The 27,880-nt window shown below is 38.0% G+C and overlaps 2 protein-coding genes across 8 annotated transcripts in view; one reads left to right on the forward strand and one right to left on the reverse strand.

The window, feature by feature from the left end:
* TGM4 (transglutaminase 4) overlaps nucleotides 1-908 on the forward strand; it is a 43,735-nt gene extending 42,827 nt beyond the window's left edge. The window contains exon 14 of the mRNA XM_075212489.1: nucleotides 621-908. Within this exon, the coding sequence (XP_075068590.1) occupies nucleotides 621-762 (142 nt within the window). The 3' untranslated portion in view covers nucleotides 763-908. The remainder of the gene's footprint in view (nucleotides 1-620) is intronic.
* Nucleotides 909-4,309: 3,401 nt separating this feature from the next.
* The window catches only part of ZDHHC3 (zDHHC palmitoyltransferase 3), a 44,293-nt gene continuing 20,722 nt past the window's right edge, over nucleotides 4,310-27,880 (reverse strand). For 6 of the 7 annotated variants that reach the window (XM_075212491.1, XM_075212493.1, XM_075212495.1 and 3 more), the window contains 3 exons: nucleotides 27,315-27,396; nucleotides 25,441-25,571; nucleotides 4,310-9,281 (listed from right to left, as the gene is read on the reverse strand). In XM_075212491.1, coding sequence (XP_075068592.1) covers nucleotides 9,018-9,281; nucleotides 25,441-25,571; nucleotides 27,315-27,396 — 477 coding nt within the window. In that variant the 3' untranslated portion in view covers nucleotides 4,310-9,017. Of the gene's footprint in view, nucleotides 9,282-17,883; nucleotides 21,633-25,440; nucleotides 25,572-27,314; nucleotides 27,397-27,880 lie in introns of those variants that run through there. The other variant, XM_075212497.1, reaches the window with a different exon arrangement.

Raw genomic sequence — 27,880 nt, forward strand, 5'->3', positions numbered from 1 at the left:
CTTAGGTCTATATCCAGGGTGCACCACAGACGCAGATCTAAATCTGGTGTGCACCACAGGCGCACTTTATTTTCGGTGTGCACCACAGACGCAGATCTATATCCGGTGTGCACCACAGACATAGGTCTATATCCAGGGTGTACCACAGGCGCACTCTATATCCGGTGTGCACCACAGACATAGGTCTATATCCAGTGTGCACCACAGGCGCACTCTATATCCGGTGTGCACCACAGACATAGGTCTATATCCAGGGTGCACTACAGGCGCACTCTATATCCGGTGTGCACCACAGACATAGGTCTATATCCAGGGTGCACCACAGGCGCAGATCTATAGCCGGTGTGCAGCATACCACCGGTCAAGTACCAGTTCACAAACACTTATTTGCCCCACATTTTGAGGCAGGAGAAGGTGAAGTTCTCTGCAATGCTGTTGAGGCCCCTAGCATGGGACCCTCAGGGTTCTGCCAGTTGGCATAGGGGATGAGATGTAAGCTTATAAATACACTTAGTTCAGGGGGTAATTATCCTTCATTATTTATAGCATTTACTTATATTTGAAAACTTGATAGTAACATTTAGCATGTTTAAATGTTGATGTTCTAAATTTATAAACAGTGATGTCAGACCAGGAGGAATCTTTCGCTCTAAGATCGTATGTGCCCCAAAGAAAGTTGGGGAAAAGAAGATTGTGGCTGAGCTCATTTCCAGGCAAATCAAAGGGATTCTTGCAGAAAAGATAATCACCATCACCAAGTAGACCTTGAAGGAAAAGGCTATTCATTTCTGGCAGAACCAACGTCTCTTTGCTTTCAGTACAGCTTACCTTTCATTATCGGATCACTTAGTAAAATTTAGTAGGTGCATATAAAGAGAGGCACAAAACATTCACTTTGATTAAAAAAAATAAAAATAAAGCTAACAACTGTGAAAAAAATATTCTTATGTCCAGTTTTGTACTTAATCCTTTTTACTAGTTAAATTGAGGAGTTGCATATAAACATGCAAAGTGCTATATCTCAGGAAATACAGGTTACATGATGAGTGTTCCTTATATCTACTACCATTTTTGATATTGAAACAATAGATGTGTCAGTGTCAACTTTAACATATGATATGTGCAAAACAATGGGGATGGGGGGATATTAAGTGTGTAACTGTCATCTGTTACACAATACAGGAGGTGAGGGAGACCTGAACACACATTTTGCTCTGGAGGCTAAACACTATATTGCCATTACAGTACAGTTAACAAAAACACACTTTTTCTTGTAGCTTAAAAAAAAAAAAAGAGTACGATAAAAACCCAAATGTCCCTCAGCAAGTATTTGTGCTCTGTTGCCATGCTCCTAAAATGGCCACACACGGACTGATGCTGTGGTTCTACTCGATTCATTCAATTTGGTAACATGTGAGATTCGGCCTCTCAGCCCCTTGGACTGATCAAACGGATCACTTTTGACTCCATTGTAGTCTGTTATTGCTCTCTGAAGATGGCTGCACCCAGGCTGGTTTTAGTGATAATCTCGATTTCAAGAAGATTATTATTGGGATCTTGATCATTTAATTGCCATTTATAACAGAAAACAACTTAGGTAATAGTGGAGATCACTTAAGGTGCCAAAATCGACAGGATTATTATGAAGCATGGTTGAAAATGCGGTTGGAAGAGGACCACAGCCAATTTGTGTGTGCGATCATCTTCTGACTGCACGAATGGCAGCTATGGAGCCAGAAGTAATCTGTACTATCAGCCTGAGGTGGAGAATGGCCAAATCTCATCCAGTTTAGCCACATGTGGCAAAACTGAATGATAATCCTGTCACTTGCCCTTTGGTCGAGTAGTAGGATTGACCTGTACATGTCCTGCTTTAGGTTGGTTTAGAATTCAGGTACAAATTGAATAGCTGTGTCACCCCTCTGTAGTCCACATGAGCAGTCATGCATATAGACTTTAATAAACCCAACCGTGTTAAACTGTTCCAGTGTGAATATGTGTACAGTTCAGTGGCCTTTAGGATAACCTCATAAAACAATTTGTTTGGAATGCTCTACACCAGGAATTTTCAAACGTAAACCCCCAAACATTGAATTGTTGGTTTGTGAAGCATGAAAGTGTGATAAATATGGATAAATTGTTCAGTCTTATTTTCACTGCAGCTTTGCTAAGGGACTCGGCTACAAACAGCTAAAACACAAATCATCTAAACAAACAATATAGATATATTTAAAACATTTAGTGCGTTATAAATTTGTATTGCTCCTTGCCTATAGTTCAGGGATAAGACCTTATTCCAGGCAGGTATGAAATATTTATGTGTATTTATAAAGTGTGACCACCCCACAGTTAGCAGGGACCTGCTTACTGTGCTCATGAGAAACCTTTTGTGTCATCATCCAATCCTGTAGTTTAGAACAATGGCTGCTATTTAGCTTTGAATTATTACATGTGATTCTACAACTAACAGGTTTTTTATTATAGTTTACTATTTAAATAGCGCCACCATATTACACAGTGCTTTACAGAGAATATATTATCATTCAGTCCCCAACCAGTTGGAGCTTACAGAGTAAATTCAGTTAGGAGCCAGTTAACTGGAGCAAACTGGAGCTTCTGGAGGAGACCAAAGCAAACATGAGGAGAACATACAGAGAAAGGACACTAGCTGGAATCATACCCAGGGCCCCAGCACTGTGAGGGAGCTATGCTAACCACTGTGCCACCATTCTGCCCAAGTTGGGCCCCAGCAACATTTAATTTGGATTACGCCTATGGCAAATTACCAGGACATACAAGAGACAGATAGGCAGATTACTTTCTCATAGACGATGATATCTGTGGGGGTGCAAGGTTTGCAGTTGCTGATGCCAGGAATTGGGCAGATATTAGACCTTCCTTGCTAAGCATGTATAAGGTGAATGATAATGTCTAGTTTTGTATTGAAGTGCAGACATGAGATTTGATTTTGTATGATGGGATACAGTGGTGGAGATGCCTTTCCCTCCCTGCATAAGAACTCCACCTTTGAGATCCCAGACATTGAGTTTTATCCCTATACTGGCACAGTGGCTAGCATTGCTGCCACACTGCACTGCAGCCATGGGTTCAATTCTAATCTGTGTGGAGTTTGTATGTTCTCCCTTTGCTCATGTGGGTTTCCTCCCACAGTCAAAAAAATACACTGGTAGTTTTATTGGATTTTGACAAAATGACCCTAATGTTGGTGTGATAGTGAATTTAGAGCTCCAATGGGACAGGGACCAATATGAGCCAGATTAAATATTTTATATACACTGCTGTGTAATATGGTTGTGTTATATAAAGGATATTAATAATACTTATCATGGAATGTATTTTGCGCCTTGAAGTATAATAAAGAGTAGTATTTCAGTTGAAAAAGTTAAAGTTAATGAAGGGGATGGTCCTAAAGTTATGGTAGGTTGTACTTGAGGGGATCTTTTCTACTATTTCTAACAGGTACATGTTCTATAGCGTCTGCCAGCGTGCCCATGCCCTTATATGACACTATTTCTTTTCTTGGGACAGATCAGAGAAAATGGTTGGCACTTACTGGAACAATGGCATTACTGTGGTAAATCAGGAGCACAGCTAAGAGATCAGGGGCTAGGGCCGACTTTTGTCTATTTCATGAGCTGGGTTTTGTCTGAATTTGCAGACAAAAGCATCTCTCAGGCAGTCATTCAATTACCTACGAAAACCCATGTGAGCCTCACGTGATGTGTGTCTGTACGCACAAGTCTATGAGGTGTGAGCAACAATCTGCAATGTTATAGTGCCCTAACACCCCAGAGTCTCATCACATGAGGCTCCGATGGGACTTTGCAGAGAATTTTGCACTGCCTCGGTGACTTAAAATGGAAAAGGATCACCCTCCTAAGATGTCTGCTTTCCAGGAAGTCATGTCAGATATAGGGCTGGTGCCTCTATTAGGAGAACCTAGGTATTCGTCTAGGGGACCATTGGTTAAGGAGCACCTAAAACCCTGAATAACTGACATGTCGTCACACATCCAGAGTTTATAATGCCCTATGGTGTTGGGAGCAGCTTCTGACATGGAGGAGAAGCAACCGGCAGCTTTTTACCAGGCTGTGAAGCTGTCAGCTGCTGCTCCTCAAAACAAAATGGAAGCTCCATAACAAGGCTTACATTACATTGCAGCAATTTCCTCCTGAAATCCACTCTACTGTAATAGGCTTTAAATGAGAGATCATATACACTCCACACGGCATGACACTGTTTTACTTAGTAACAAAGCTTTATTATAATACATACAGAAAATATAATTTGTGACATCAAGACAAAATTATACCCAGGAAATTATCACTCTATTAAAACAGAAGTTTATAGTAAACAGTTATTAACAGTGCTATGCCTGTTGATATTACATTATATCTGAACACGTACTTTATAACATGATAATTTATAAAGAAATTATAGAATAATTACTCTATTCGGTTCAGCTCCATCTACTGAGATGAAGTATTTGGTTTAATTTGGTTTGTAAAGATCTTTGAGGTATTATGCTTGACTATAAAAAAAAAATGGATAATCTATTCACACACTTGTCTACAATGCTGTTTACATCTGGTAGCCCAGGAAAAGAAAGCATGTGACTATTGTGGAACTACAAATCTCAGCATGCTTTACTAGACTCTTGTAGGCTTTCCACAACAGCTGAAGAGCCACAGGTTGTCTTAGTCCTCAATAGACATGAATTATTTCTTTGCTTTTCTAAACAGATATTATGGTCATTATGTTACTGAATTATATAATCGGTATATACTGGCTACCATTATTTGTTTTATCATATGCATACTTGCCTACTCTCCTGGAATGCCCGAGAGGCTCCCAAATTGAATTTTTCTCGGAAGATCAGACATCTTTTCAGCTCCTATCACCACACCCCTCCCCCTCATCACTTTCCACCTGTGACCTCCCCTAAGTAGGTAAGTATGGCCCTATGTATACATATAATTTCTTTGGTTAATCGTTTTAATTCATTCTTTGGTGTTATTTATTGAAGAGTATAGTCAGTCACACAACAATACTGAATTGTACTAGAAAAATGTATAATACATCACTCAAGGCATATGTCCACTGTAATGCACACTCCCGGTAGCTGGTAAGAGCATGGACTCACACCGCTCCCATACCCAGCATTCTAAATTTCCCTGGCTGATGTAGTCTTCTAAATCAAGATATCCAGCCTTTCTTAAACAAGGGGGACCTGGCGTATAATGGAGTGGAAGTCAATGAGGTGGGACCCTCGCCTAACTGCTCCAAAGAGAGTTCTTATTAATGGGAAAACTCATTTAAAGAAGTATTTTTGTGAAAATCATACATACTTGTCACTATTTTTTCTCTTATAAATATAACTGTGTTAAACAAACTGTAGAGGTAGGCACATGTAATATACGTTTTTAACACTGATATTTCCCCATTAAAAACATGTAGACATGCCTGGTTATGAAGATATACAATAACCAATGACTTGTCAGGGTATGGATCCCTGGTAAAATGCTAAGGAACATGTGTCTAAACTCAGGTACACTTTAATTCATAAGAATAATAAACATTATGCTAGCATTATTTCTCAAATTTTGCCAACAAATGGCAAAATATGACAAAAAAAAAGTTTATATGTGGAAAAACTAGCACTTTGTAAATCTTGTTCTTGAAGATGCCACAAGGTGGAGCTCTGTAGTGAGTTTTGAATCATGCAATCCTTCAACTACTAATGAGCTTGATAGCCCCATGTAATAGTTCCAAATATATTAGTTTAATGCAACCATTTTCTTTACACTTATATAAATGTAAGGTCCATTATTTCCAATTTCTGGTCTTCCATTTTTATACTTAATGAAACCAATATTCTATAACAAAAACACCACTACTATAAATATCTAGTTTACGCCACATTATGTTTCTTCGGAGTTAATTTACAGTTATCTTGAGAACAATTGACTTCAATTTCTTTCCTCCACTCTGCTTCCCCATAACAAACCGTTTATCCTATTTTTAATGTAGTTTTCAGACATTAGAGGCTGAATAGCACATTAACAGTGGATTGGTGTGTACACGACCTTAGGGTATAATTGAAGGGATTGGACTTGTTTCCACGTGGAGAGATGTAGCAAAGAAACAAGTGCTGAGAATGCAGAGAGTTTTAGGTATTTGAACGAATTAGGATTGGAGACAGCAGGGATGAGTTATATCAGTTCAACATATCCTGCTTAGAGGCATCGTATAGTTACATTTTCCATCTTAGGTGGACAACCCCGTTAAGTGATCTGAAGTCCACAAAAGGTGGATTTAGACTCAGGGCCATCATAACAACATTATGGGCTCCCGGGCAAAGCAGTGCACTGGGGCCCCTATATATATATATATATATATATATATATATATATATATATATATATATATATAGCGAGAGAGAGATGCAGATATAGATATATAGAGATAGTTAGATGTACTTGCTCAGTGACCCTTGAAGGTTTTTTGCAGGCTCTTTCTTTTGCAGGATTATTTATTCTAATTAAGTGCCCTGCCTCTGGGGCCCCCTTGCCTGTGGGGCCCCCGGGCTCCTGCCCGTCGTCGTGCCCAATGGAAAAGATGGCCCTGTTTAGACTTTAACATGATTAACAATAGAAGTAAAGTCTTGTCTTTGAGTATTATTCCAATCATATAACAGCCTGAGTAAGGATGAGTCAGAGAACAAGCAGGCACATATGCCAGGGTAAAGCATGGCAGATCTAGAAGCTTATCAAATAGAGTAAACATATATTTAGACTTATTTTGTTATTAAACAATATCAGCTATGCGCCTTACTCTTACAATATGCTAATGAGTTGGAGGTATACTTTAATATGCCAAACATATGGCTGGAAATATAATATTCCATTCATATTTTACATTTGTTTTCAGCTAAAACATTTAATACTGTATTTGCTACAGAAGGCAAGATTTAGGAAGAAATGGATATAACAAAGATGGTTAATCCATGTTTTTATCACAAGTAATATACATTTCCAAACAATGATTGTATTCTCACTTGCTTCTAAAAGCACCCTAACATTCAAACTATGCTTATTGTAAGGGAATTGTCACTCAGGAATACAGAAAGAGTTTGGGAAGTTATATGGGGATTATTGGTCAGAGAGAAAGACGCCAATCTACTGAATGGTAAACTCTGCCAGTAGATCTATGAGCAACTTCGGCTAGGTACACACTGGAGGTTTTTCAGCTAATTATTGGGCCAATCACCCGATAAAGACCGCTCTGCCACGTATGGCGTTAGTGTATACTTACAAGATAAACGACAATCGTTCCAAAGTGCCGATTGTCAGTTCATTTGGTTGGTCGTACTGTTTAATAATCTCGCTATAGGCAACATCTCAACTTTTTCATACCCGCAGTTTAGTAAATATACTCCATGGTCTTTTCAGCCGATGCCGGCAATGAACATGTCCTGGTGACTAAATGTATAGTGTGCTGTAGATGGAATAGTATCTTTGTTCGTTCTGAGACTTTGTTCGTCAGAGCCACAGAAGATGACATGAATAGCTATAACAAGGCGGTTAATCAGTGCGACAGGAATTAATGAATTAATGCATATTATGCTGTCATTCTCTAAACAACTAGAGGAGGACCACATGAAGAGCACAGATCTGAAGGTAAATCGGGTGTAGTGTGTATGTATGAATCGGCCAACCGGTCTGACCTTCAGTCATAGTTACAATCGTTGTAGATAACAGATTGGTCGGAAAATTCTCAAGTGTGTACCTAGCCTTATATAAGCTACATAAATACAATAACATTATCTTATTAGATAAATGCAAGAGGGAATTACAAAAAAACGTCATCAATGGGAACTTTACGTCAAGTGCAATCTGTTGTTGTTAAAGTAATTTGACTCCCAAGATAGAACTGAATGTTATTTGTGCAGTTACTTAATGAAAGTAATAACTAGAAAGTAGATATGTATAACTGGAAAGCAGATTCTAATTGAATATGTCTCACATTACATTAACCAATTAGGTATTAAGTTTTTTCTTGTTTTACAACATTAGGACGTTCAGGGATTTTGACACAAACATGTCATACACACATAAGCCTGACCCACTAGGTTACTCACTATAGCATTAAATCAATGCTAATTACAGAGGCAATTAGAAAAACAACAGAAAAACTGTGTATATTTAAATTCAAAATATCTGGTAAATTTCACATTAATTCACCACTTTCACCCCAATTCCCTATACGTCTTAGGCTTTAGTTGTAAACATAAATGTATTAATAAATAAATAACATTATAAAACACAAACTTTAGAGGTTATATTGCATTTAAATTCCAGTTATAAGTTATTCATATAGAAACACCCCATTAAAATAAAATTAGTGTTTATTCCAGGTAGAGATTGTCAACGACATGCAATTAGTTTTATATGCAGGTATATATATGTATGTGGTTGTTTCCAGTGGGTAGAAAAAGAAAAAATGTTAAGACATGAGGCCTTTTACATGTTTTCACTTGCCAAATGGTAAGGTACTGTGCATGGTATCACAGGAAATGCAATTGGAAAGGGGTTACATAACCATATGATACCAGTTCCCATCAAAGCATTTACATCATCCAGAAAGACGTATTTACCAATCTTGCCACTGAATGCAAGATACAGCAGTAATGTGTGGTATCCAAGGGAAGCAGAAATAAACAACTGGATTATATAAAAGGCTTGTTGAAAGGCACTGAAGGAAACATTAAACAATGCATTTAGTAGAATGCTACATATTTTGGTGCTGAATACAGTATATACCAGAATATTAAAGTCATCTGGAGGTGCATAGAAAATTTAAACATTTTGTTTTGTCCTATCACAAAACACCCAATAATTATACATGTACAGTACAGTTGTTATTCTCCTTTAATTGGTAAATTTAGACATTAACAAGCCCGTATCATATCTTGGTTTCCCTTTGTGATTTTTGTTTTATGTATTGTTACATCCTAGATTTGATTCCACCCCACCTCCCACCTCAATGACTTCCACATGCCCTACCAACCTTCCAGTGACTATTTCACTGTCCTTCCCCACTGTTCCGCTTTCAATATCTGTTGGCACCTTTTGGTAAAGAGTTCCTGCAAAAGGACTGAACCAGGAAGGAGAGAAATTGCCGCCAAAAGCTTGTTTCAACCCATCCCAGCTGCTGGACTTTTCCCAAGTCGGATTTTCCTTTTTCAGTCGTTCAATACCCTGAAAATGAGAAGAAAGGCAGATAACAAACTAAAGATCTAATCTGTCATCTGACAGCAGGTCATAACTAAACACCCAAACATATTCTAGCTTGAATCAAAGGACAATAAACATTTTTATGCTGTACTGTCATGTGCAAGCTAATTTTTAGGCATATAAATCTGCAAATATGTGTTTGTGAATTAATTCCTAGAAATAGTTGACATGGCTCAGAGAAGCTGTTTAGATCAAGCCTTTTATTTAAGTTAAACTACCCAGAGGGGTCTGGTAGATAAAAGCCTGGATCCATTGTAGCACCTTGTATCATTTATGGCAGGTCGCAAATGTGAAAGCCTTTGAAAATATCTCTTTCAAGACAATGAAATCTAACACATGTTTGAGAGGCCCCAGACATGCCGACTGCAGAGGCAGGGTTATATGTTAATGACAAATTCAAGCTGAATAGGGTCACAGGAAGATATCAAATCATTTTCTCCAATATCATACTTACCACGGGCATGTGTGATATACAGATGAAGGGGAACTTATGACCTGTTGTGTGGAGGTCAAATCATGTTTGTAAGTCACACTGGTGAAAAGTCAGGACCGGGTAACAAAAACCTAACTTAGAAGGTGTTTCTCCAGCAGAGTCATAAAACCCTAATTTGCATTCTCACAGACCATTTGGTTCTAACATCACAGGAAAGGGGGCTGTGGGCCCTGCAGCGTGGGGTTAAAACTGCACTGTGACTGTTAGAACTTGTTCACTTTTGGGGAGTCAATCTGATTGAAGAGTGTCCCATTTTTCCTGCTTCTCCCAGCACCAGAAACTTGATTATAAGTGAGTTATCAATTCTGTGTTTTATCCTTTTTATTTTATAAGAAATAATTGCATTATATTTGTATGCCTTTTATTACCTGTTTTATCTTAAGCATTGTATTTGGATGTATTTTCCATATTAAATTACACTTAATAATTTCAAGTCTCTGTGTTCTTACGAATTCACGCGACAGTTTGGTCAAGACGCTACATAATTGAAACGAGGAGAACATTTGTGGTTTATGTTAACTCTGGTTAAAGTAAATTGTGCTAGATTAATTCTAGGGAGAACCGAAGGCTTCCTAAATAAGTGTCAGGTCTTCATAAATAAAAAACCTTGGTGGTGGCATAGTTGACAGGCCAGGTGGTTGTTTTTTGATTAACCCTGTGTCACACACGCGTCACGTAGGCTCAGGTGAGTGCTGTTCGTGACGTGCATTATGCTAAGTCTTGGAATCTACATTTCCTACCAACAAGTAAGGCTGGGTACACACTGCAAGAAAATTCTTCTGTTGCAATAGTTTTAGCAATTTTACAAACAAAGGGGGAAAAAAAAGTCCTGATCAGCATGCCGATTCATGTCTACACATTATACCCGTTATACTCGATTACCTTCAGATCTGTGCTCTTCATCTGTCATAACTATCGGCTCCTGCACCCACTGACAGCCCTTTTTGTCAATCTCTGTCTCCTCCTCAGAATCCAACATCAGGACTCTGCAGGCTTTTAAGTTAGGGGACTATCCATTGCTAAAATAATATATTGTGAGGCTCCGTTTGGAAGGTACTAAATTAATAATGTCAATTAAAAGCCAGAGTGACCGTTCATTCTTCCTATGCGCAATGACATCCCTAGCAAAATGTGCCAGACTGCCACAACATAATCTCCCTGGACATTAAAAACAACCACTAGAACCTACTAGCCAGAGCCAATATAATAAAAAACCTAACCTTCAGCGATCTTATATTACCGTGTAGAGTTTCTAATCGATTGTACCTCTCTTAGTGCACTATCTAATGCGTTAAGCAATTATACTGTGTCAAAATACAAGCACAAAGCTACACATTAGCAGGTTCCCACACTAATAGTTACTGCCAAGCTATACATTGTTCCTATGTCCCGTGTATTTATATTTATGCACTGTGGACACTGAACAATGCTTTTTTTCAACAGCACCTGAAATTAAAACGCTCGAGATAGCTTTCTAGAATCACTTATATAACACTGGCATGAGTGTGATGTGGCAAATGTTTTCCCGAACATGGAGTGTAAGATAAGAGTGGAAATGAGATTATTGCATGCACTGATAAAACAAATGACACCCCATTATGAACTTCCAGAAAGTCCCGTAAGGCTTAATGATAAACCATTGCTTGCATACGGGTTAAAATTTGCCACAAAATACCCAATGCCTTGGACCTTTCCCCTGAAATTTACTCACGGTGGGACCCTGACCTTGCTGTCCCACAGGAGTAGCAGGACAGACCTAACGTCTGCATCTGATGGAGGATACACGAGATGCAGTGATCCCCACACACACAGGGAGATGACAGGCGACCCCCGGACAGCAGCTCTTCCAGTGACAGGTGACTGCTGCATACTAAATTGTCGTTCCAATTCTGCAGAGTACATACACACTGTAGAATTGGAAGGACGTAGTTCCATTGTTGAACAAGATTTTTAGTTCAGCTTAAACTCGTTCAACGATAATATGCTTTGGAACGATAATCGTTGCAGGGTGCACACTACTGATATCGAGTCAAGCCAGTGAATCCAAAACTTTCTCAGTTCAAGGTACCCTTAGGGTCTCCATAATTTTTTCAAGGCACCCCTATGCAGAGCCGTAACTAGGCAGGTGCGGGCGGTGCCTTCGCCCAGGGCGCAAGCCCAAGGGGGCGCATTAGCCGCCCGCTACCTGCCTCTGTGCCCAGGCTCAATCACTGTACACAGCGCTCTTACATCCATCTGCCTCTGCCTGCCTGACGAGAAACAACCTATTCCCGGCATCGGCACTGTAGCTGCGGCTGAGCGGCTTCCTGCTTTGGCATTTAGAACGCAAGTTTGCATTCCAAATTCCGAACTTCCTGTCAGTGGAACGCACATGCGTTCCATTGACAGGAAGTTTGGCATTTGGAACACAAACTTGTGTTCCAAATGCCAAAGCAGGAAGCCGCTCAGCCGCAGCTACAGCGCCGATCACCGCTGATGACCACTGCTAGAGAAAAGTAATTTTTACAACAAACTGCTCTTATAAGAGCATAATTCTCAATTCTATTCCATTTCACTACCATTCTCACTCATCCCTTCCACCTACCTCCTCCATACCCAAACTCCTATTTCAGCCCACTTATACACCACTTCCACCCACCTCTACTCCCACTGATCTCACCAGCACCTTATTTTACTTAATCTCTCTCTATTTCTCAACTATAAATTTAATATTAATTTCTATTTTATAATACACATATTTGCAAATTTATGATAATCCAAATGCATCAGAAATATAGATAGTTATAGATCTCTCTCTCTCTCTCTATATATATATATATATATATTCATGCATCCGGCTTATCATGCATTTGCAAATATGTGTAACAGAATTTTTTCAGTAGTCACACCCCCATATTAGGTTGGCCACACCCACTTGGCAAATGTCACTCCCACTTAGATGGGGGGCGCCGGTGTCCTGTCTCGCCCAGGGCACTAAAGTGTCTAGTTACGGCACTGCCCCTATGCCAAAATATTTACCAAGAAGTTCCCTGCCTTGCTTACAATTGGCCCTGGCCGTGACACCCCTGTGAGATCGCCACGGCATGCAGCTTGGGAACCACTGGGTCAACCAGTCGTTTATAGTCTGACTGGCCCAATAACCTGCTGAAAACACAGTGGTGTGTACCCAGCCTAAGTTCTGGAAAAGGTCATATTAGAAATATTAAGGCTCATTTACAAAACTGCAGTTAATTCACCTTTGATAAGACATAAATGAGGTTTAATAAAGCATTATTTTAGGAGAACAAAAGAAACATTTAAATAAATAAAGGGTCCTAAGGTGAAATGACATTTTTTTTCTGCCATGCACATTTCCAATCAAATCCAAAGCACCAAGTTTATTTGGCTTACTCGTCTTTAAAATGTGGCTTCTGTGTGATTCTGAGAAAAACAGTATATTGAAAACTGTTCTATAGCAACACCTGATTGGATGGCTGAGGCACATGTACAACCATCCTGAGATCAGAAGGGTCGGATGTGGGCAATATTCCATAGTTGTAAGCGACAGGATCGACCAATAGATTGAATGTGGGGGTCAAAAGAGAGGGAGGAGTCGAAGGGAACTGGAGAGATGGTGGTGTTATTAATGGTGAAGGATAAATCTTGATGGGGAGAAGATTTAGGAGGTAAAACTAAGAGTTCAGTTTTAGCAATGTTGATTTTGATAAAAAGTGAGGACATCCAAAAGGAGATGGCAGAAGTGTAGTCAGAAACATGAGAGAGGACCGGGGGGGGGGGAGGAGGAGGGTCAGGAGAAGAGATGTAGAGATGAATGTCATTGGCGTACAGGTGATACTGATGACCAAAGAAAAGAAGAGGGCTGAGAACAGAGCCCTTAGATACTCCAACGGGGAGGGCGGAGGGGGATGAGGAGGAGTCAGGGGTAGAAACAGAGAAGGTGCGGTTGCCAAGGTAAGAGGTTAACCATGACAATGCCAGAGAGGCTGAGAGAAAGAATAGTCTGCAAAAGGAGGGGGTGGTCCACGGTGTCAAAGGCAGCAGAGAGGTTCAGGAGAATAAGCAGGGAGAAGTGACCCCTGGATTTAGCTGAGCGGAGGTCATTAGTAACTTTGGCCGGGACAATTTAAGTGGAGTGGAATCCATATCGGAGGGGTCGAGTTAGCCGAGAGGTGACTGGAGAGGCAGCTGCAGACAATCCAATCAAGTAGTTTGGAGGCAAAGGGGAGAAGTGATATGGGGCAGTAGTTGGCAAGAGAGGTGGGGTCAAATTTGGGTTTCTTAAGAATGGGGGAGATAAAAGTGTGTTTGAAGGAGGAGGGTAAAATGCCAGTTAAATGTAGACATTCCCTTTAAGGCTATTTTTATTTCCTGAAAAGAGTGTGGGTGGAAATTGCTAGTTTAATTGTGTCTTTGAGGACAAAAACTAGACTACTAGGATTATTAGGAAAACTGTATGTTTGTTTTGTAATTATTTTCTTTTAATAATGCATTAGTAAAAAGTATCATTTTAAAGGGACAATAGGTGAAAATGCAATCACTTTAAAACAACTCCCCAACCTTTGTACATGACATTCACTTCTGATCGTGACACATCTGGCCACATCTCATCTTCACAGGAAACAGTCCAATTGTCTTGACCTGCAGTAGAAACTGGACTGTTTGTGGTATACACATGTGGCCAACAAAGAGGAAAACCTTGAAGACGTTCACAGTGAGCTGTTAACTATTATAGAGCAAAATGCATATAGACTGTAAATACACTATGGGGTATATTTAACTATTATAGAGCAAAATGCATATAGACTGTAAATACACTATGGGGTATATTTATTAAACTGCGGGTTTAAAAAAAATAAAAAATGGAGATGTTGCCTATAGCAACCAAACAGATTCTAGCTGTCATTTTGTAGAATGTACTAAATAAATAACTAGAATCTATTGGTTGCTATAGGCAACATCTCCACTTTTTCAAAGCCGCAGTTTAGTAAATATACCCCATAGTGTCAGTGTTCCCTCTAAGCTGAGCAATCTGGAAAGGAAAGAGTTAAAAGGTCACTCTAATGAGGGCTCCACCCGAAAGGTTTGCATTCACAATCTGCAGGATGTTTCCTAGTAAGATACAGGTTTAACTCTATCATTTCCAGATTGCTCAGCTTAGAGGGAACACTGCATAGTTTATATGTATTTTGCAATTCATATATCTCTGTTTGTATTAAATTTTATAGAATGATAGATGGGGAAAGGGAAGACATCATAACCGACTACATTTGTTATAGACAGAGGAATAGCAGAAACTATGTATAGCATGTGTTTACCTCTATTAGACAAGTCTAAGAAGCAAAAAATGCTCTGGTTACAGTACTTTTAACCCCTTCAGTGCTAAGGACAATTGGTATTTAACTTGCACATATACCTATAAAATGCTATAGATGAGTTCCACCCATCCTTCACACACATGGACAAATAACTAACAACTAATAATTTACCACTCCACCACCTTACACTACAGAAATCATTAGGAAGTCCTGGCTTCAGTAAACTTATGTGGCCCTTAGTAATTATTGTTTGGTGATAATTAACGTGATCACAAGACAATTGCACCCTACATTACAGAAAGCATTAAGAAGGCCAGTGATGGGGTGGCCCTGATATCCACATCCCCATCCTGACGTTAATAAACTCAGAGATACCATCATTTAATGCTATAGTTTGTCTATTTTTAAAAATGACAGTGAAAACTAGCAATAAAAAAATGCAGATTTTACTGTAAAAACCTCTCTGTAGAATCCTGCTTGTGCTATTTCAGAAAGATGGATTAATGCCAAAGTAAGGACCACAAAGTACTTCTTAATTGTGCTTTTTTTTTTAATAAAAAACAAAACAAAAACAAAAGAAAACCTATTATACACATTTGCTTTTAGTTCACTTGCTTGCAATTTCAATACAAACAAAACAATACACTTTTTAGGCCATTTTGGGTATACATGCTATCTGTGTCAAAGTATAAGCAAACTAATGGTATTTTCAGAAAATTCTAAGTTTTCGAAAAAACAATAACATGGTATTTGGGTGGATACTGCATAAACAAAGTTTCAAAATAGGCTCAGCACAGGGGGTGAGAGAAGCCTCAGCAACAAAGGGGTTAAAGGAACATGATTTCCCAAAGAATACATATTTTGAAATGATGGAACAATCTCATGTAAGTATGTCATTATGCATGAAAATTTCACCACTTTAGAACTATTCTATTGTGAGTATATGAATGCACTCCCAAGTTCTACTTCAGAATGTGAGTAGTCATTTTGCTTGCTTTGTTGATTAAATTAAAGGGAATGGATTGGTTTTTTTTTATTGTTATTTGCTACCTCAAACAGAATGGTAAGTGGGGAATCTCCCATTATTCCTAAGATAGAGATGTGACAAAATGGACTGTCCCAGGCCCGTTTTGCAAGTGTTTTAAGGACTCTTGAGGAATGGGCGTAACCAAGATTACCATCTCCCAGCAGTCACCCGGAGTATAGTATTGAGCAGTCCTAGCTATTGTTCTTAAACAGGGCCAGGTGTGATGTTTTATTCTGGGCCATTCAGTTCCTATAAAGACACTAAGGACAGGAAGCTGGGAGCAACTGGAGTCCATCTGATGTCACCAATGACTAAAAGGGGTGAAAACGGGGAGTGACCGGCCAACACCCACCAACACCAAGGGATTAATTACATCAAGATCCCACCATTCTCTGAGCCAGACACTGTGGCATGAAAATTGCAGTGGGGGAGGGGGACAACGACATGTTAGCCTTAAGACATGACCTACTGTCTTGTGCAGCCTCTCTTTGAGCTCTACCAACCAGGGGAGACCTTTTCCTAAGACCATCCTTTGCAGGATGGACTATGGCCGTGGGAATTGAAACCCCCTTTTAACAGAGGATGCGAAGGAGCTCCGGGTGTGAGCACCATTACTTCTGAAAACTGCTGGCATAGAAGTCTCGGCTTCTGCCACTTGTTGCCTGGAAGTTTCGGGGCTATTGGATTAGAAGCTTTTCTTGGGATTGGAAAGTCGTTTGCTCTGCTTATCTTATTCTATAATCGTGAACTTGCAGACTTGTTGGCTCAGCTGAACAGTAACTCCATCAGACTCCGTGGTACTACACAATCGTATCGCATCCAGATCGGTTGTGCATTAATCATGGACAGTGTGGGAAAGTTCTGTGAAGTCTAGCAGTAAACTGGTGTTTATTGGGACCTGTTGATCTGGCTTATATTTAAATGTTTTTATGCTCTTGCTGATTTAGAGAACTTGCATTAGGTAAATCTCTAATAAAGTTATTGTTGTATCTTTCTGTCTCCTGTCTGCGGGACTTGACCCAGAAGTCCCAAGTGTACACCCTGTGAGTTTAGGCTCAGGGAACACCAGGGGGTAAATGTATCAAGCTGAGAGGTTTCAGGCGGGTTTGAAAAGTGGAGATGTTGCCTATAGCAACCAATCAGATTCTAACTGTCATTTTGTAGCATGTATTAAATAAATGATAACTAGAATCGGATTGTTTTTTTCAAACCTGCCGTAAAACTCTCAGCTTGATACATTGACCCCCAGATATCGGTTGAAAATCATCAACTACACATCCAACTACAGAGTTTTGGATACTTGCTTCTAGTGTCTAGTGTGGTTTCAGAAGTTTGAGCTCCCGCTGTTCTGAAACTTCGAGAGAGAAGGAGGGAACATCAGCAGTAAGTACATATCTGTAGCAAGGGTCTCCCTTATTGCCATTGTAATACTGAGAATCACTGCAATCCTTTGTGTAATCTGGCTGGATATAATCAGGAAGGAAACGCTCACCCACTCTACAATGAGCAAAATACTCAGGATGTGTGATATCAATGGAGAATGGGCAAGGCTTTCTCTACAGGCCAGATTATACAGTGGACTGATGACCGCAGAATAGCAAGATCCCTTGCCACACACTATTTCACATATTTTTGGTACATAAAGGATTGCTTCTCTAGCAGTGCTTTAAAATAGCATTAAAAAAAAAAACAACAACAAAAAAACATATATAGAACAAACAGATCATACAGTTCTTTTCTTGGAAAACCTTTATTGCATTATTGTTTTTTATTTTCAGTATGGAGGCGTATACTGTACAGAGCTCAATGAGATGCAGCTTTCAGTTCACATTTTTACATAAAACATGTTTTAAAGTGGTAATCTGTTCCATTGTTTTAAAAAACATGGGAAGCCCATTTACAAAGGCCTCCGTTTCAACATCTAGCAGGAAATCAGAACCTTTATCATTTCTAAAACCTAAACTTAATTATATTACAAAAAAAATACATATGGCACAATTTATTGCCAAAATATAATACAAACGAAAAAAAAAAATAAAAAAAAAAATTCTGCAACAGTTTATGTATGGAATGTGTTCTGAATATACATGTATATATTTATATCTATACATAACATAAGAAAAATAAAATCTAAAGTGTATATTCCTTTAACACAGCTATGTACGTACAGCCTTCTGCATGATGGTTCTATAATGATGCAGTACCAGGCTGTAATACAGAGATGGGAAGCTAGGGGACTAAATGTTGTAGAACTACATTCCCCATAATGCTCTATTTGCCATTATCCATGGGAGAAGTAGTTCAACACAAATATATGAAAACAGATGGAATAATTAGAAGGAACAGTGCTAATATCCATTATAAATATTACATGTTACATTCAATCTGGGTTGTTTTTTTTTTTTTACCAAAGGGCAAGAATACCAATATAGTGCAATTAAAGCAAATGCATGGTTGTTGTGGGTTAATGCACATTTACACTTTATTAGTTGTTTGCGTTTTCAATTTTGAAGAATCTGTACATTATGTGCTGTTATGTCCTAGGGTAGGTGAATGTATTTTATATGAATCTTGAATATAAAAAAAAAATGATAGTCGGTTAAGGGAGTTGTAAAATCAGATCACATGTATTTCAATTCAAGAAAAAACACTTTTGTTAATGAAGTCTTTAATGAGTTAGGAGTACATGGTGCAAAGCTAAATGAGTCCTCGTCAACCATATTAACAAAAACAATGGCTTCATATGGCTCATACACATAATTAGTTGTGTGAGAGATCCCTCCTTATCCAATGTAGAACTAAAAGGATCCTTTGACTGTTTCCACTCCCATACTGGTTATGGTTATATGGCCCAATAATACCTAATATTTAGGATCCATGTATTCAAGGTTTATTCCTTTTGCCTTGGTTTATCTGTAGACATTTTGCTTCACAAGCCAGTGAATTAATAATCAACTAGTTGCCATCATTCAAACCAGATTCGGTAACATAGGATTTAACAGAAGCATTAGAATAATTTTGTCTTTCCTTTTATTTTTTTGACATATTGATATGCAATGCGATAATTGGGAATTACACAATTACGTCCCAGTATGAAGACACAGTAACCTAGTTTAGAAAATAGGTATAGTAATGGCATCTGGAATACTTGGGATATTATGAATAAGAGATTTTTTCTTAATTTGGAGTACTGTGGCTAATATATACTTAAGCACATTTAAAAAACTGTCTTTCCACACACTGCATTTAGTATTCATCTCCGTATTACATTGTATAGCAGAGCGCCTCATACGAACTACAGGGGGAAACACTTAGGGGCATATTCAATTGTTGGCGTTACTGCCTAAAGTAACGTGGGGCGTGCACTATTACCGTCATTACGGTAATAGTGCGCGTAAATACCGTTATTATGGTACATTTCACGATGGATTTTAGCTCACGGCTCAGGGAGCTGCGAGCTGAAATCTGGCTTAGTATTACCGTAATAATAGTAATACTTTTTCCGCGGTGGAAAACGCCAACAATTGAATATGCCCCTTAGTTGCCATGTCTGTGTGTTTAACAAAATCAGTCATAAATTATTTTGTTTCCTTTTCACAGTTTGGAACTTTCTAGATAAAGCGTTATTTAGTAAGAGATCCCATATCTGTACAATGGGAGGAATACATGATCCAATGAACACAGTACTATTACTAGCACTGGTATTGTATTTACTAGATACATCCAAGTACAAGGCATGCAGTCAGTACCCTTTTAAATTGAACGATTAGTGTTTGTTGTAAAAACCAAAACATTTCCATCACTTGTGGTGTCATCTTACAGGAAGCAAACCTTCCAGTTCCAAACAATACACAGATAATGTCCCCATTTTAAACACCACCTTCTGTAAAGGACATATGGCCTAAAGTTGAATTTTTACCTAATGGAAATGTTTGACTGATAACAATGTTTGCAACACGCCAGAGAGAAAATAAAGCATATTGATACTTAAAATGTTCTAGTGAAATTTTGTTTATTTGAGTAGGAGACTTATATTATACTGAGAGACCGGTCTCCTATGTTGTGATTTTCTGTATGTTTTATTATCATAATATATTCCGTTCCAATAAATTAGATACAGAAGATCATTTAGCGCTGTCAAATATTTTTTATCTCTGTCTAGCTATTTAAAGGGTTTTTGGCAATTAGCCCTTTCTCTGATTCAGCTGCTCGTGATTCTATATATTTATTAATATATATTTTTTGCTCAGCGCAAGATTATTGTTGTTGTTCTTGTTTATATACTTGATTAGGAGTCTTACTTGCCAATTTGTCTGGTAACATTTTAGATGATATTTAGCCACCAGCTGCAGGGAAGGTGATGAGTAACATTTTTTTACATCATTAGGTGTCAATTGGTTTGGCTGCAGGTGTTTGTATTTGTAACTCTTGCATCAAGAAACCACTATGACCTTTGACGTTTGTATACGATAGGGCTCAATATTCCTTTCACTCCGAGGGAGGGGCAAGGCTGAGCATCATTGAGAACCAAGACGAGGTGGGGCACCAAAGGTTGTACATTTTTGCAATAAAATACAGTAGACTTGGATGTAAAGTAAACAACTCATGTGCTGACATTTAAATGAATACAAATGGCAATCAATCATCAGAGAAGATATTATATCCTTTTATACAACTGTTGCAAGTTATATAACTTAGGTGGAGAGTATTACAATTTAATTGCGGCATTAACTAAATGTGTTTCTGTTGTTCTACAGTTTACGGTCTTCTCATCAGAGAATGTAAATATCTTTGTTAAACCAAATGTTACTAAACTATATATAAAAAAAGGTTTTCTTTGAACCTCCAAACCCCAGACTACTACTAATACAAGCAAAATAAATTTGAAGTGATACAGATTTGCCTCCACCTACACAGGATTTCCAGAAGTTGCAAACCAAGACACATTCTGGTTTTCAGAAAATGTGTCCTAATTACTAGACCCAACAACAAGTCAGTGGTTAGTTGGCACAGTCAGCTATGGCAAATGATGGCAGATGAAGTCAAAAGCCAGGTTGGTTAGCAGAGTTGGAAGCAGTTGTGAGCCAAGGAAAGAATCAATTTGTTATTGTGAAGAAGGCAGAGAAATCACAGAAAAACAGAAAACAAGTAGTTCCAGAAAAACAAACAGAACTGCTGTATGTTGGCGGCTTCATCTCAGCAGTAATTCTTATCATAAAAAAATAAAGTGAGTTGTTTTCTTTATGAAACATTCAATGTGAAGTTGGTAAATGGTAGTAATGTGGTGTTTTTCTGTGTGGCAAAAGCAGGCACAGATATCTTCAGACCACATATTGGTAAGGGTCTGCTTTTCCCTGGTCTGGTGTGGCGAGGGGGCTAAGCCATGCTATAGAGAACGGATGGCCAAATACTGCTTTCAGGTTCATCCATTTTGTTTTTTTAGCCCATCTTCTCTCTTCCTTTTTCAACTGTTCTATTCCCTGAAAACAGAAAGATCAAAAACTTTCAGTAAAAGCTGGTTGGCTCTTTATAGTTCTACTTCACAGGACAATATAATGGTCATAAATGAATTCAAATTTGTCCTGTGGGAATGGGTCAAAGTGTCTATGTCATTTGAGCTCCTTAGTAGTGGGACAGGAAATCGGTGGAATGTATCTGATCGCTAGAAACTGGGTAAATTCATAGCATCTACTAAGACTATATTGCAAAATCTAGGCCACCAACACCACAGATCAGTTAATTAAACACATACATTGAAGAAGATAATAGTTTTAGATTAGACAATAGAAAGGTTACAGAAGGCAATTGATGATGAAACACTCTCTATATATCAGTCAAGTTCTACTACATAAAAATATTACTATTAATACATTATAAAATAGTGACGGCAAAACATTAATTACTTGGCCCTCCTCCTATGTTTTTCATTACAAGAGAGTCAAAATTTCCACAAGCACATCAGAAGAGTACCTGGCTAAGTCCCACTTTTGAAGCCCTAAAGTGTACAGGTATAGGATCCATTAGCTGAAAAGCTTGGGAATCAGGGTATTCTGTTTAAGCATTTTGTTGCGGAATATGGAGCACCATGTCTAAAATACACTAGGTTTAAAACAAAATGATCTCAGTTCCACATACTTGTTGTTGGCATTTCTCTCCTTATTAGATTGTTTAGTGGCGAGGAGGAAATTCTCAGTGATCATGTCACTATTTAGGACATCATTACTAAACAGAAGCAATTACTTACTGGTTTTTCAAACTTTATAGATAACGGATTTCCAGATAAAGACGAACGTACCTCTATATAATAATAGAAGGGTTATCCAAAAGTCAGCCAATGAGGGTTTGCGGTAGTCTAAGGTTACCCAAATTAATCTCCTACAGTATGACACAGCCAAGAAATGCTCCAACATCCAAAAATGCAGTGAAAATATTAGATTTCATTCATCAAAACGCTTTGGTCCTAAACCAGACTTTAACCAAGGTTGTGTAGAATTCTGTATTCTGATATATTCCAATATAATTTAAAGGATTCCTACTAGTTAAACATTAACATTTAACGGAGCTGCTCCGTCCCCTTAGCAGATCCCACATTTTTCCTGGTGCGCCTGCATGTTGTTGCATTGCACCGGCAAATGTGGGTTTTGTGTGTGCAGCCGATGGGTTTGTGACTGCGCAGACCATTAGAAAGTCGCAAGCAGAGAGCTTGTGGCTTCCTATTGGTCCACACATTATGGGGCAGACACTTAACTAGCCGAACAAACCAGGACCTGTTTCACATAAAGACTGGTTTGATATGCACGTCCAGAGTCTCATCTAAGGGGAAGGAGTGGCTCAGGTAAAATTTAACATTTAACTGGGAGTGCTCCTTTCAAAGACCATAAACTTAAAGTGCAGGATGCTGTATATAAAACAGCTGATAATAATATTCACAAATATATATGTAAATATTTCACAAGCTTATAACTGAAGAGGTTTCAGAAAGCTCTAATTGCGTGGGAATATTTTTTTCCTATACACAGCAAAATTTCTATCTTAAATGTATATTGCCAGGCAGCAGGCTACCAATGCAGTTCTGCGAAAGTATAAAAATATCACATGTACATCATATTTGGGGCTGTTATTAATAGGTTTTATTCAAGGCAACTTGTATTTAGGTTTACTCTAGGTTTACTAGAGGTTTTAATGCATTTTGTTCACTGCATTATGGATGATGCTATTATTCTTGGAATATTGAATAAGTACTAACTGACAGCAGCAAGTTATTTATTAAGTCATGGAGAGCTACTTCAATCTACAGCGTATGAAGTATGACATATTTATGTGGCTCACCCCATGAGAGAGCTGGCGAGCACTGAGCAAGCATAAAACACTTCAAGAGCTGGTTGAAAGATGAAAATTAGTCGAGTGCCAATAAACAGCAGCAGTTAAGAAACCCTATGAGTAATTAGTACTATTGCCATCATCTGTTATAGTAAACATAAAACAGTATATTTATATTTGTTAAGTGAGGAAATTTGTTTTCCCATTCAGGTCTGCAAATCCTGTTTCGAAGTTGGCACCCCACTGACAAATCTGCTAAAATCCATGTAAGCTGTCACTTTTTTATTTAAATCACCAACTGCCTCACATAACCCATATGTGTAGTAAAGTATATGTGCCATTGGTTCTCTAGTTACCTATAAATAAATTCCAATGCATTGCTCCCATGAAACAGTGTGCCCTAGAGTGCTCCCACAATGCAAACCAGCACAGAACATGTCCATAGAATGCGAATCTCCATAATGCATACATTTGTCCCCCTCTTAGCAAGTCAGCACACAGACCTGTATGTGACTTAGCAAACTAGCACATGCTTCTTATAGGACATGCCTCTCTTCCACTATTTTATGCGTAAGGTTAAATGCACCATACAGAATACTGTTGTCTTTGTAATAAAAAAACCCTCAAACAAAGCAAAAACACATTGAACAAATAACCTTTACATAAATCATTGAATAGCCACTTAACCAATGCAAACCAATATTATTAACGAATAATGTGGTAACGACTATATATACACTATATTGCCGTAATTCAGCATTAGTGTATATTTAGGTTATTTGGTGCATCAATCGGCCATACTACTCTGTAATAAAATGATTTACACACATTAGTGACAACTATGTGCCCATGTACCAATGCTGCTCTTGGCAAATTATTGTGAATATACTTTCCTGTATAATAATAATAATAATAATAATAATAATAATAATAATATTATTATTATTATTATTAATAATAATAATAATAAAATAGAGCTTTTGGTGGCAGGCAATAAAGTAATTCGATTTTTTAAGAATCATTGCATGGCAAGGTAATTTGAGAAAATATAATATTGGGAAATGACTGGACAAGTAGTAATACTTGAAGTCACAAAAAAGTATAATAAGGTGGATGAGAAATCCAATGAAGTTTTATGGTTCCTAAAAAGCAGCAAATCACTTAAAAAATAAAACTATGTAATGAAATATGGTTATTAATAAAAATATATACCAAGATAAAGTATGTATTTCCAATTAAATAGGATTTTCACCAGACGACTTTTGTTTATTGGTATACACAAACCCTTTTTATTACATCCATTACTTCTAGCTTCTTTAGGGGGAAATTTAATTCCTCCCAGAATAGTGCTGTGCTAAGTGTATTACTGTTAATACAGTAATTTTAACACAGATTTCTGCTCCTGGCTCAGGGAGCCGTGAGCAAAAAGCAGTTGTTGAAATTACCGTATTAACGGTAAATATGTGCACTATTACCGTAATATCGGTAACAGTGTGCAGGGGGCGTTACTTTTTACAGTAATGAGGCCAATTGAATTCCCCCCTTTATGTCTTTGCCATCTGACACTTATCTGCTCTCTGGGTTGTGTACAGTGGTAATCTATTGCAACATAAAGAAACCACACTGACTAAAAATATGGCTAAACATAAAAGGAAGCCAGAAAATATAAAGTGATGTAAAAATATAAAATGTATTAAAGCGAGACAGGTTCTTTTTAGGGATTAGCAGTTCTAGTTAATAACCCCCCCCCCCCCCCCAAAGTGCAACAGCCCAATGCCAGAAGGCCTTAGTTGGATAACTTGAGAAAACTGTTCCAAGTTCTATTCAATACACAAATTATGATATCACATCATAATTACAATTTAAAAAAATTATAACAACCCCAAATAAAATGATTGACGGAACTTGACCAGATATCAGAGATGAGAAGCACTATTGCTTATACAAGAATGTGAAGGAAGAACTCACCGTTTCATCAGTACAGATGGAGTGTACCTGGGTCCCAAACATCACTGCAGTGAAGATGAGGAAAAGCAATCCCTCAAAACAAAGCAAAATAAGTAGGATGACTGTGGTTGGTGGTGAAAAGGAGCTGCACTCTATGGAAACAAACCAACATACAGGATTAGGGAAGAAATATACTCTATATTTTAGTTATGTCATGTTATGTTATGGGACGTAAGTCTTTATGAACAACTATGAGCCCATTATTATCAACTTTGATACAAGCAATCGCTAAAAATCCTTAATGACCTTTTTCGTTATCCCACTCCACAGGTGTGTGTAATATATATATATTATTATATATATATATAAAAAGAGGCGGTACTGACTAACCGCTGATTCTCTGAAGTTTGCAGTCATTTTCTTAAAACGCCAATTTTAAAAAATGACTGCAAAGCTCGGGGAATTAGCGGTTCTACTGAACCGCTTAGTAAATATACCACTTAGTGTTTAAATTTGAGTGATTATTCAGTTCTTTCCCAGTTACAGCCATGTGCCCTAGTGATGGACCATCAAGGAGTTACATACATATAGTAAAATATACGGTGGGCCCTTTCCTGTAAAGGAGAGTCAAGCCTTGCCTCATTAGGAGAGAGAAGTGATTGAAGCTTTATGCCTGTGTAAAAGACACCATGCCCTATCTGCAAGTGCACACACAGTATGTCCATTCAACCAATATAATGGTATTTTGCCTCTCTAAATCAGGAGCTCAGAATCTAATCCTATACAGTACCCATTAGCTGGGATGAGTCAAATGCTCAGCATGGCAGTGTAAAAGGCATCCCTTAGTGTAATTTACATAGAGTCTGTAAACTCACACATATGGCATGGTATCACTTGATGGCTGGACTAACAAACGGATTGCCAACACCATAATTACACCAAATACTTCCCTCCTTTGTTTAAGTCCTCCTATTCCTTACTCTCATGGTGATGCTTACCATGTCCAAGCCCTAAAATGTCCCTGGAGACTGTTATGTAAAGAGCACATTATAACAAGATTCTAACAACAATTTTCAAGGACATTTTACAAAGTTTAAGTTTCAAAGAGAACATAACAAAAAAACAAAGAAAGAACAAAATGTTTTTTGTTGTTTTTCAAGTTCACAATGACTATTCCTTCTTAATAAAACAAGGGTTTTCTCATGTCTGAAGTTTAGAAAAAGAGATAAAATAAAATGATATAAGGAGTTAGCGAGATGAACATTTTTCCAAGATAAATGTAATACATGGAGAACATTGAAACATTATATTGAAATATTAAATGACAGCAAACAAAAATGAAAAAACAAGGCCTCAGATGTCAATGCATATCTTGACAGCCAGATACTAAATAAGAACTAATATAAACAGCGAAAAAACAGCAGACAAGCAGTGCCTATTTTACTGAATCCAAGTCTCCTACACAATACTGATATTTCATCCATACATTTTGCTCCAACTTTCAAGCACAGTACCATATGAGTAAGGAAATAAAATATCTACAAACAAGAACAGTCTCTATTTAAATGTATTTATTTATTTACTAAATTACCCTCAAACTTACTACTCAGCAGATATTAAATGCCCCTTCATGTTAGGAACGCAGTGTTTAGTCATATTCATACTCTCTTCCCCCCCCCCCCCGCCCCCATTGAGTACATACTCTTTTTTAAATGTAATCAACCATGCAGATATGGAGGGCCACACTTTACTCTAATGTCAAATTAAATAGTACAATGAGTGTGCTAGTTCAACAACTGCTGCACCGCTACAGACTGCCCACCCCTGGTCTAGTGTCAATGTCCATAATCCTTAAATATCTAATTTTACAGTACATTTATATATCTATTACTCACTTGTCCAGTCTTCTTCAAAGCAGTACAGGAAGTGAAAGCCTACCATGGTGAGGGCATGTAAGGAAATCAAAGCTATGTACATCTGAAAGGTAAACATACCGTCAGTTACCAGGCTCCAGCACACACACAGAAATCTGAAAGATGAATCAGTTTATGGTTTTAAAAAGTTTGGGGGTAGATTTATCAAACTTGTTGCTCGTAGCAACCCATCAGATTCTAACTATCATTTTCTAGAATGCATTACATAAATGATAGCTAGAATCCGTTTGGTTTTTATGGGTAACACCTCCAATTTTCCTTTTTTAGAAGGTTTAGTAAATCTACCCCTTAGTCTCCACAGATTCGAAAATCTATACAATCACCTGAACAGTTGCAAGTAAAACCTCCAGCCACAAACATTGCTTACTCTCTGAAGTTTCCATTCAATTTTTCAGAGTATATTATGCTAAGAAAGTCACACTGTTCTTGTGGTGCATAAGGCACATAAAGCAATACAGCCAGTAAAACACATGCCTAAAAGCCACATAAGACAAAACTTGCCAATAAGTACAGGCACGACATGAATA

This window comes from Mixophyes fleayi, chromosome 5 (genome assembly GCF_038048845.1).
Source record: "Mixophyes fleayi isolate aMixFle1 chromosome 5, aMixFle1.hap1, whole genome shotgun sequence".
In the NCBI taxonomy this organism is placed as follows: Eukaryota; Metazoa; Chordata; class Amphibia; order Anura; family Limnodynastidae; genus Mixophyes; species Mixophyes fleayi.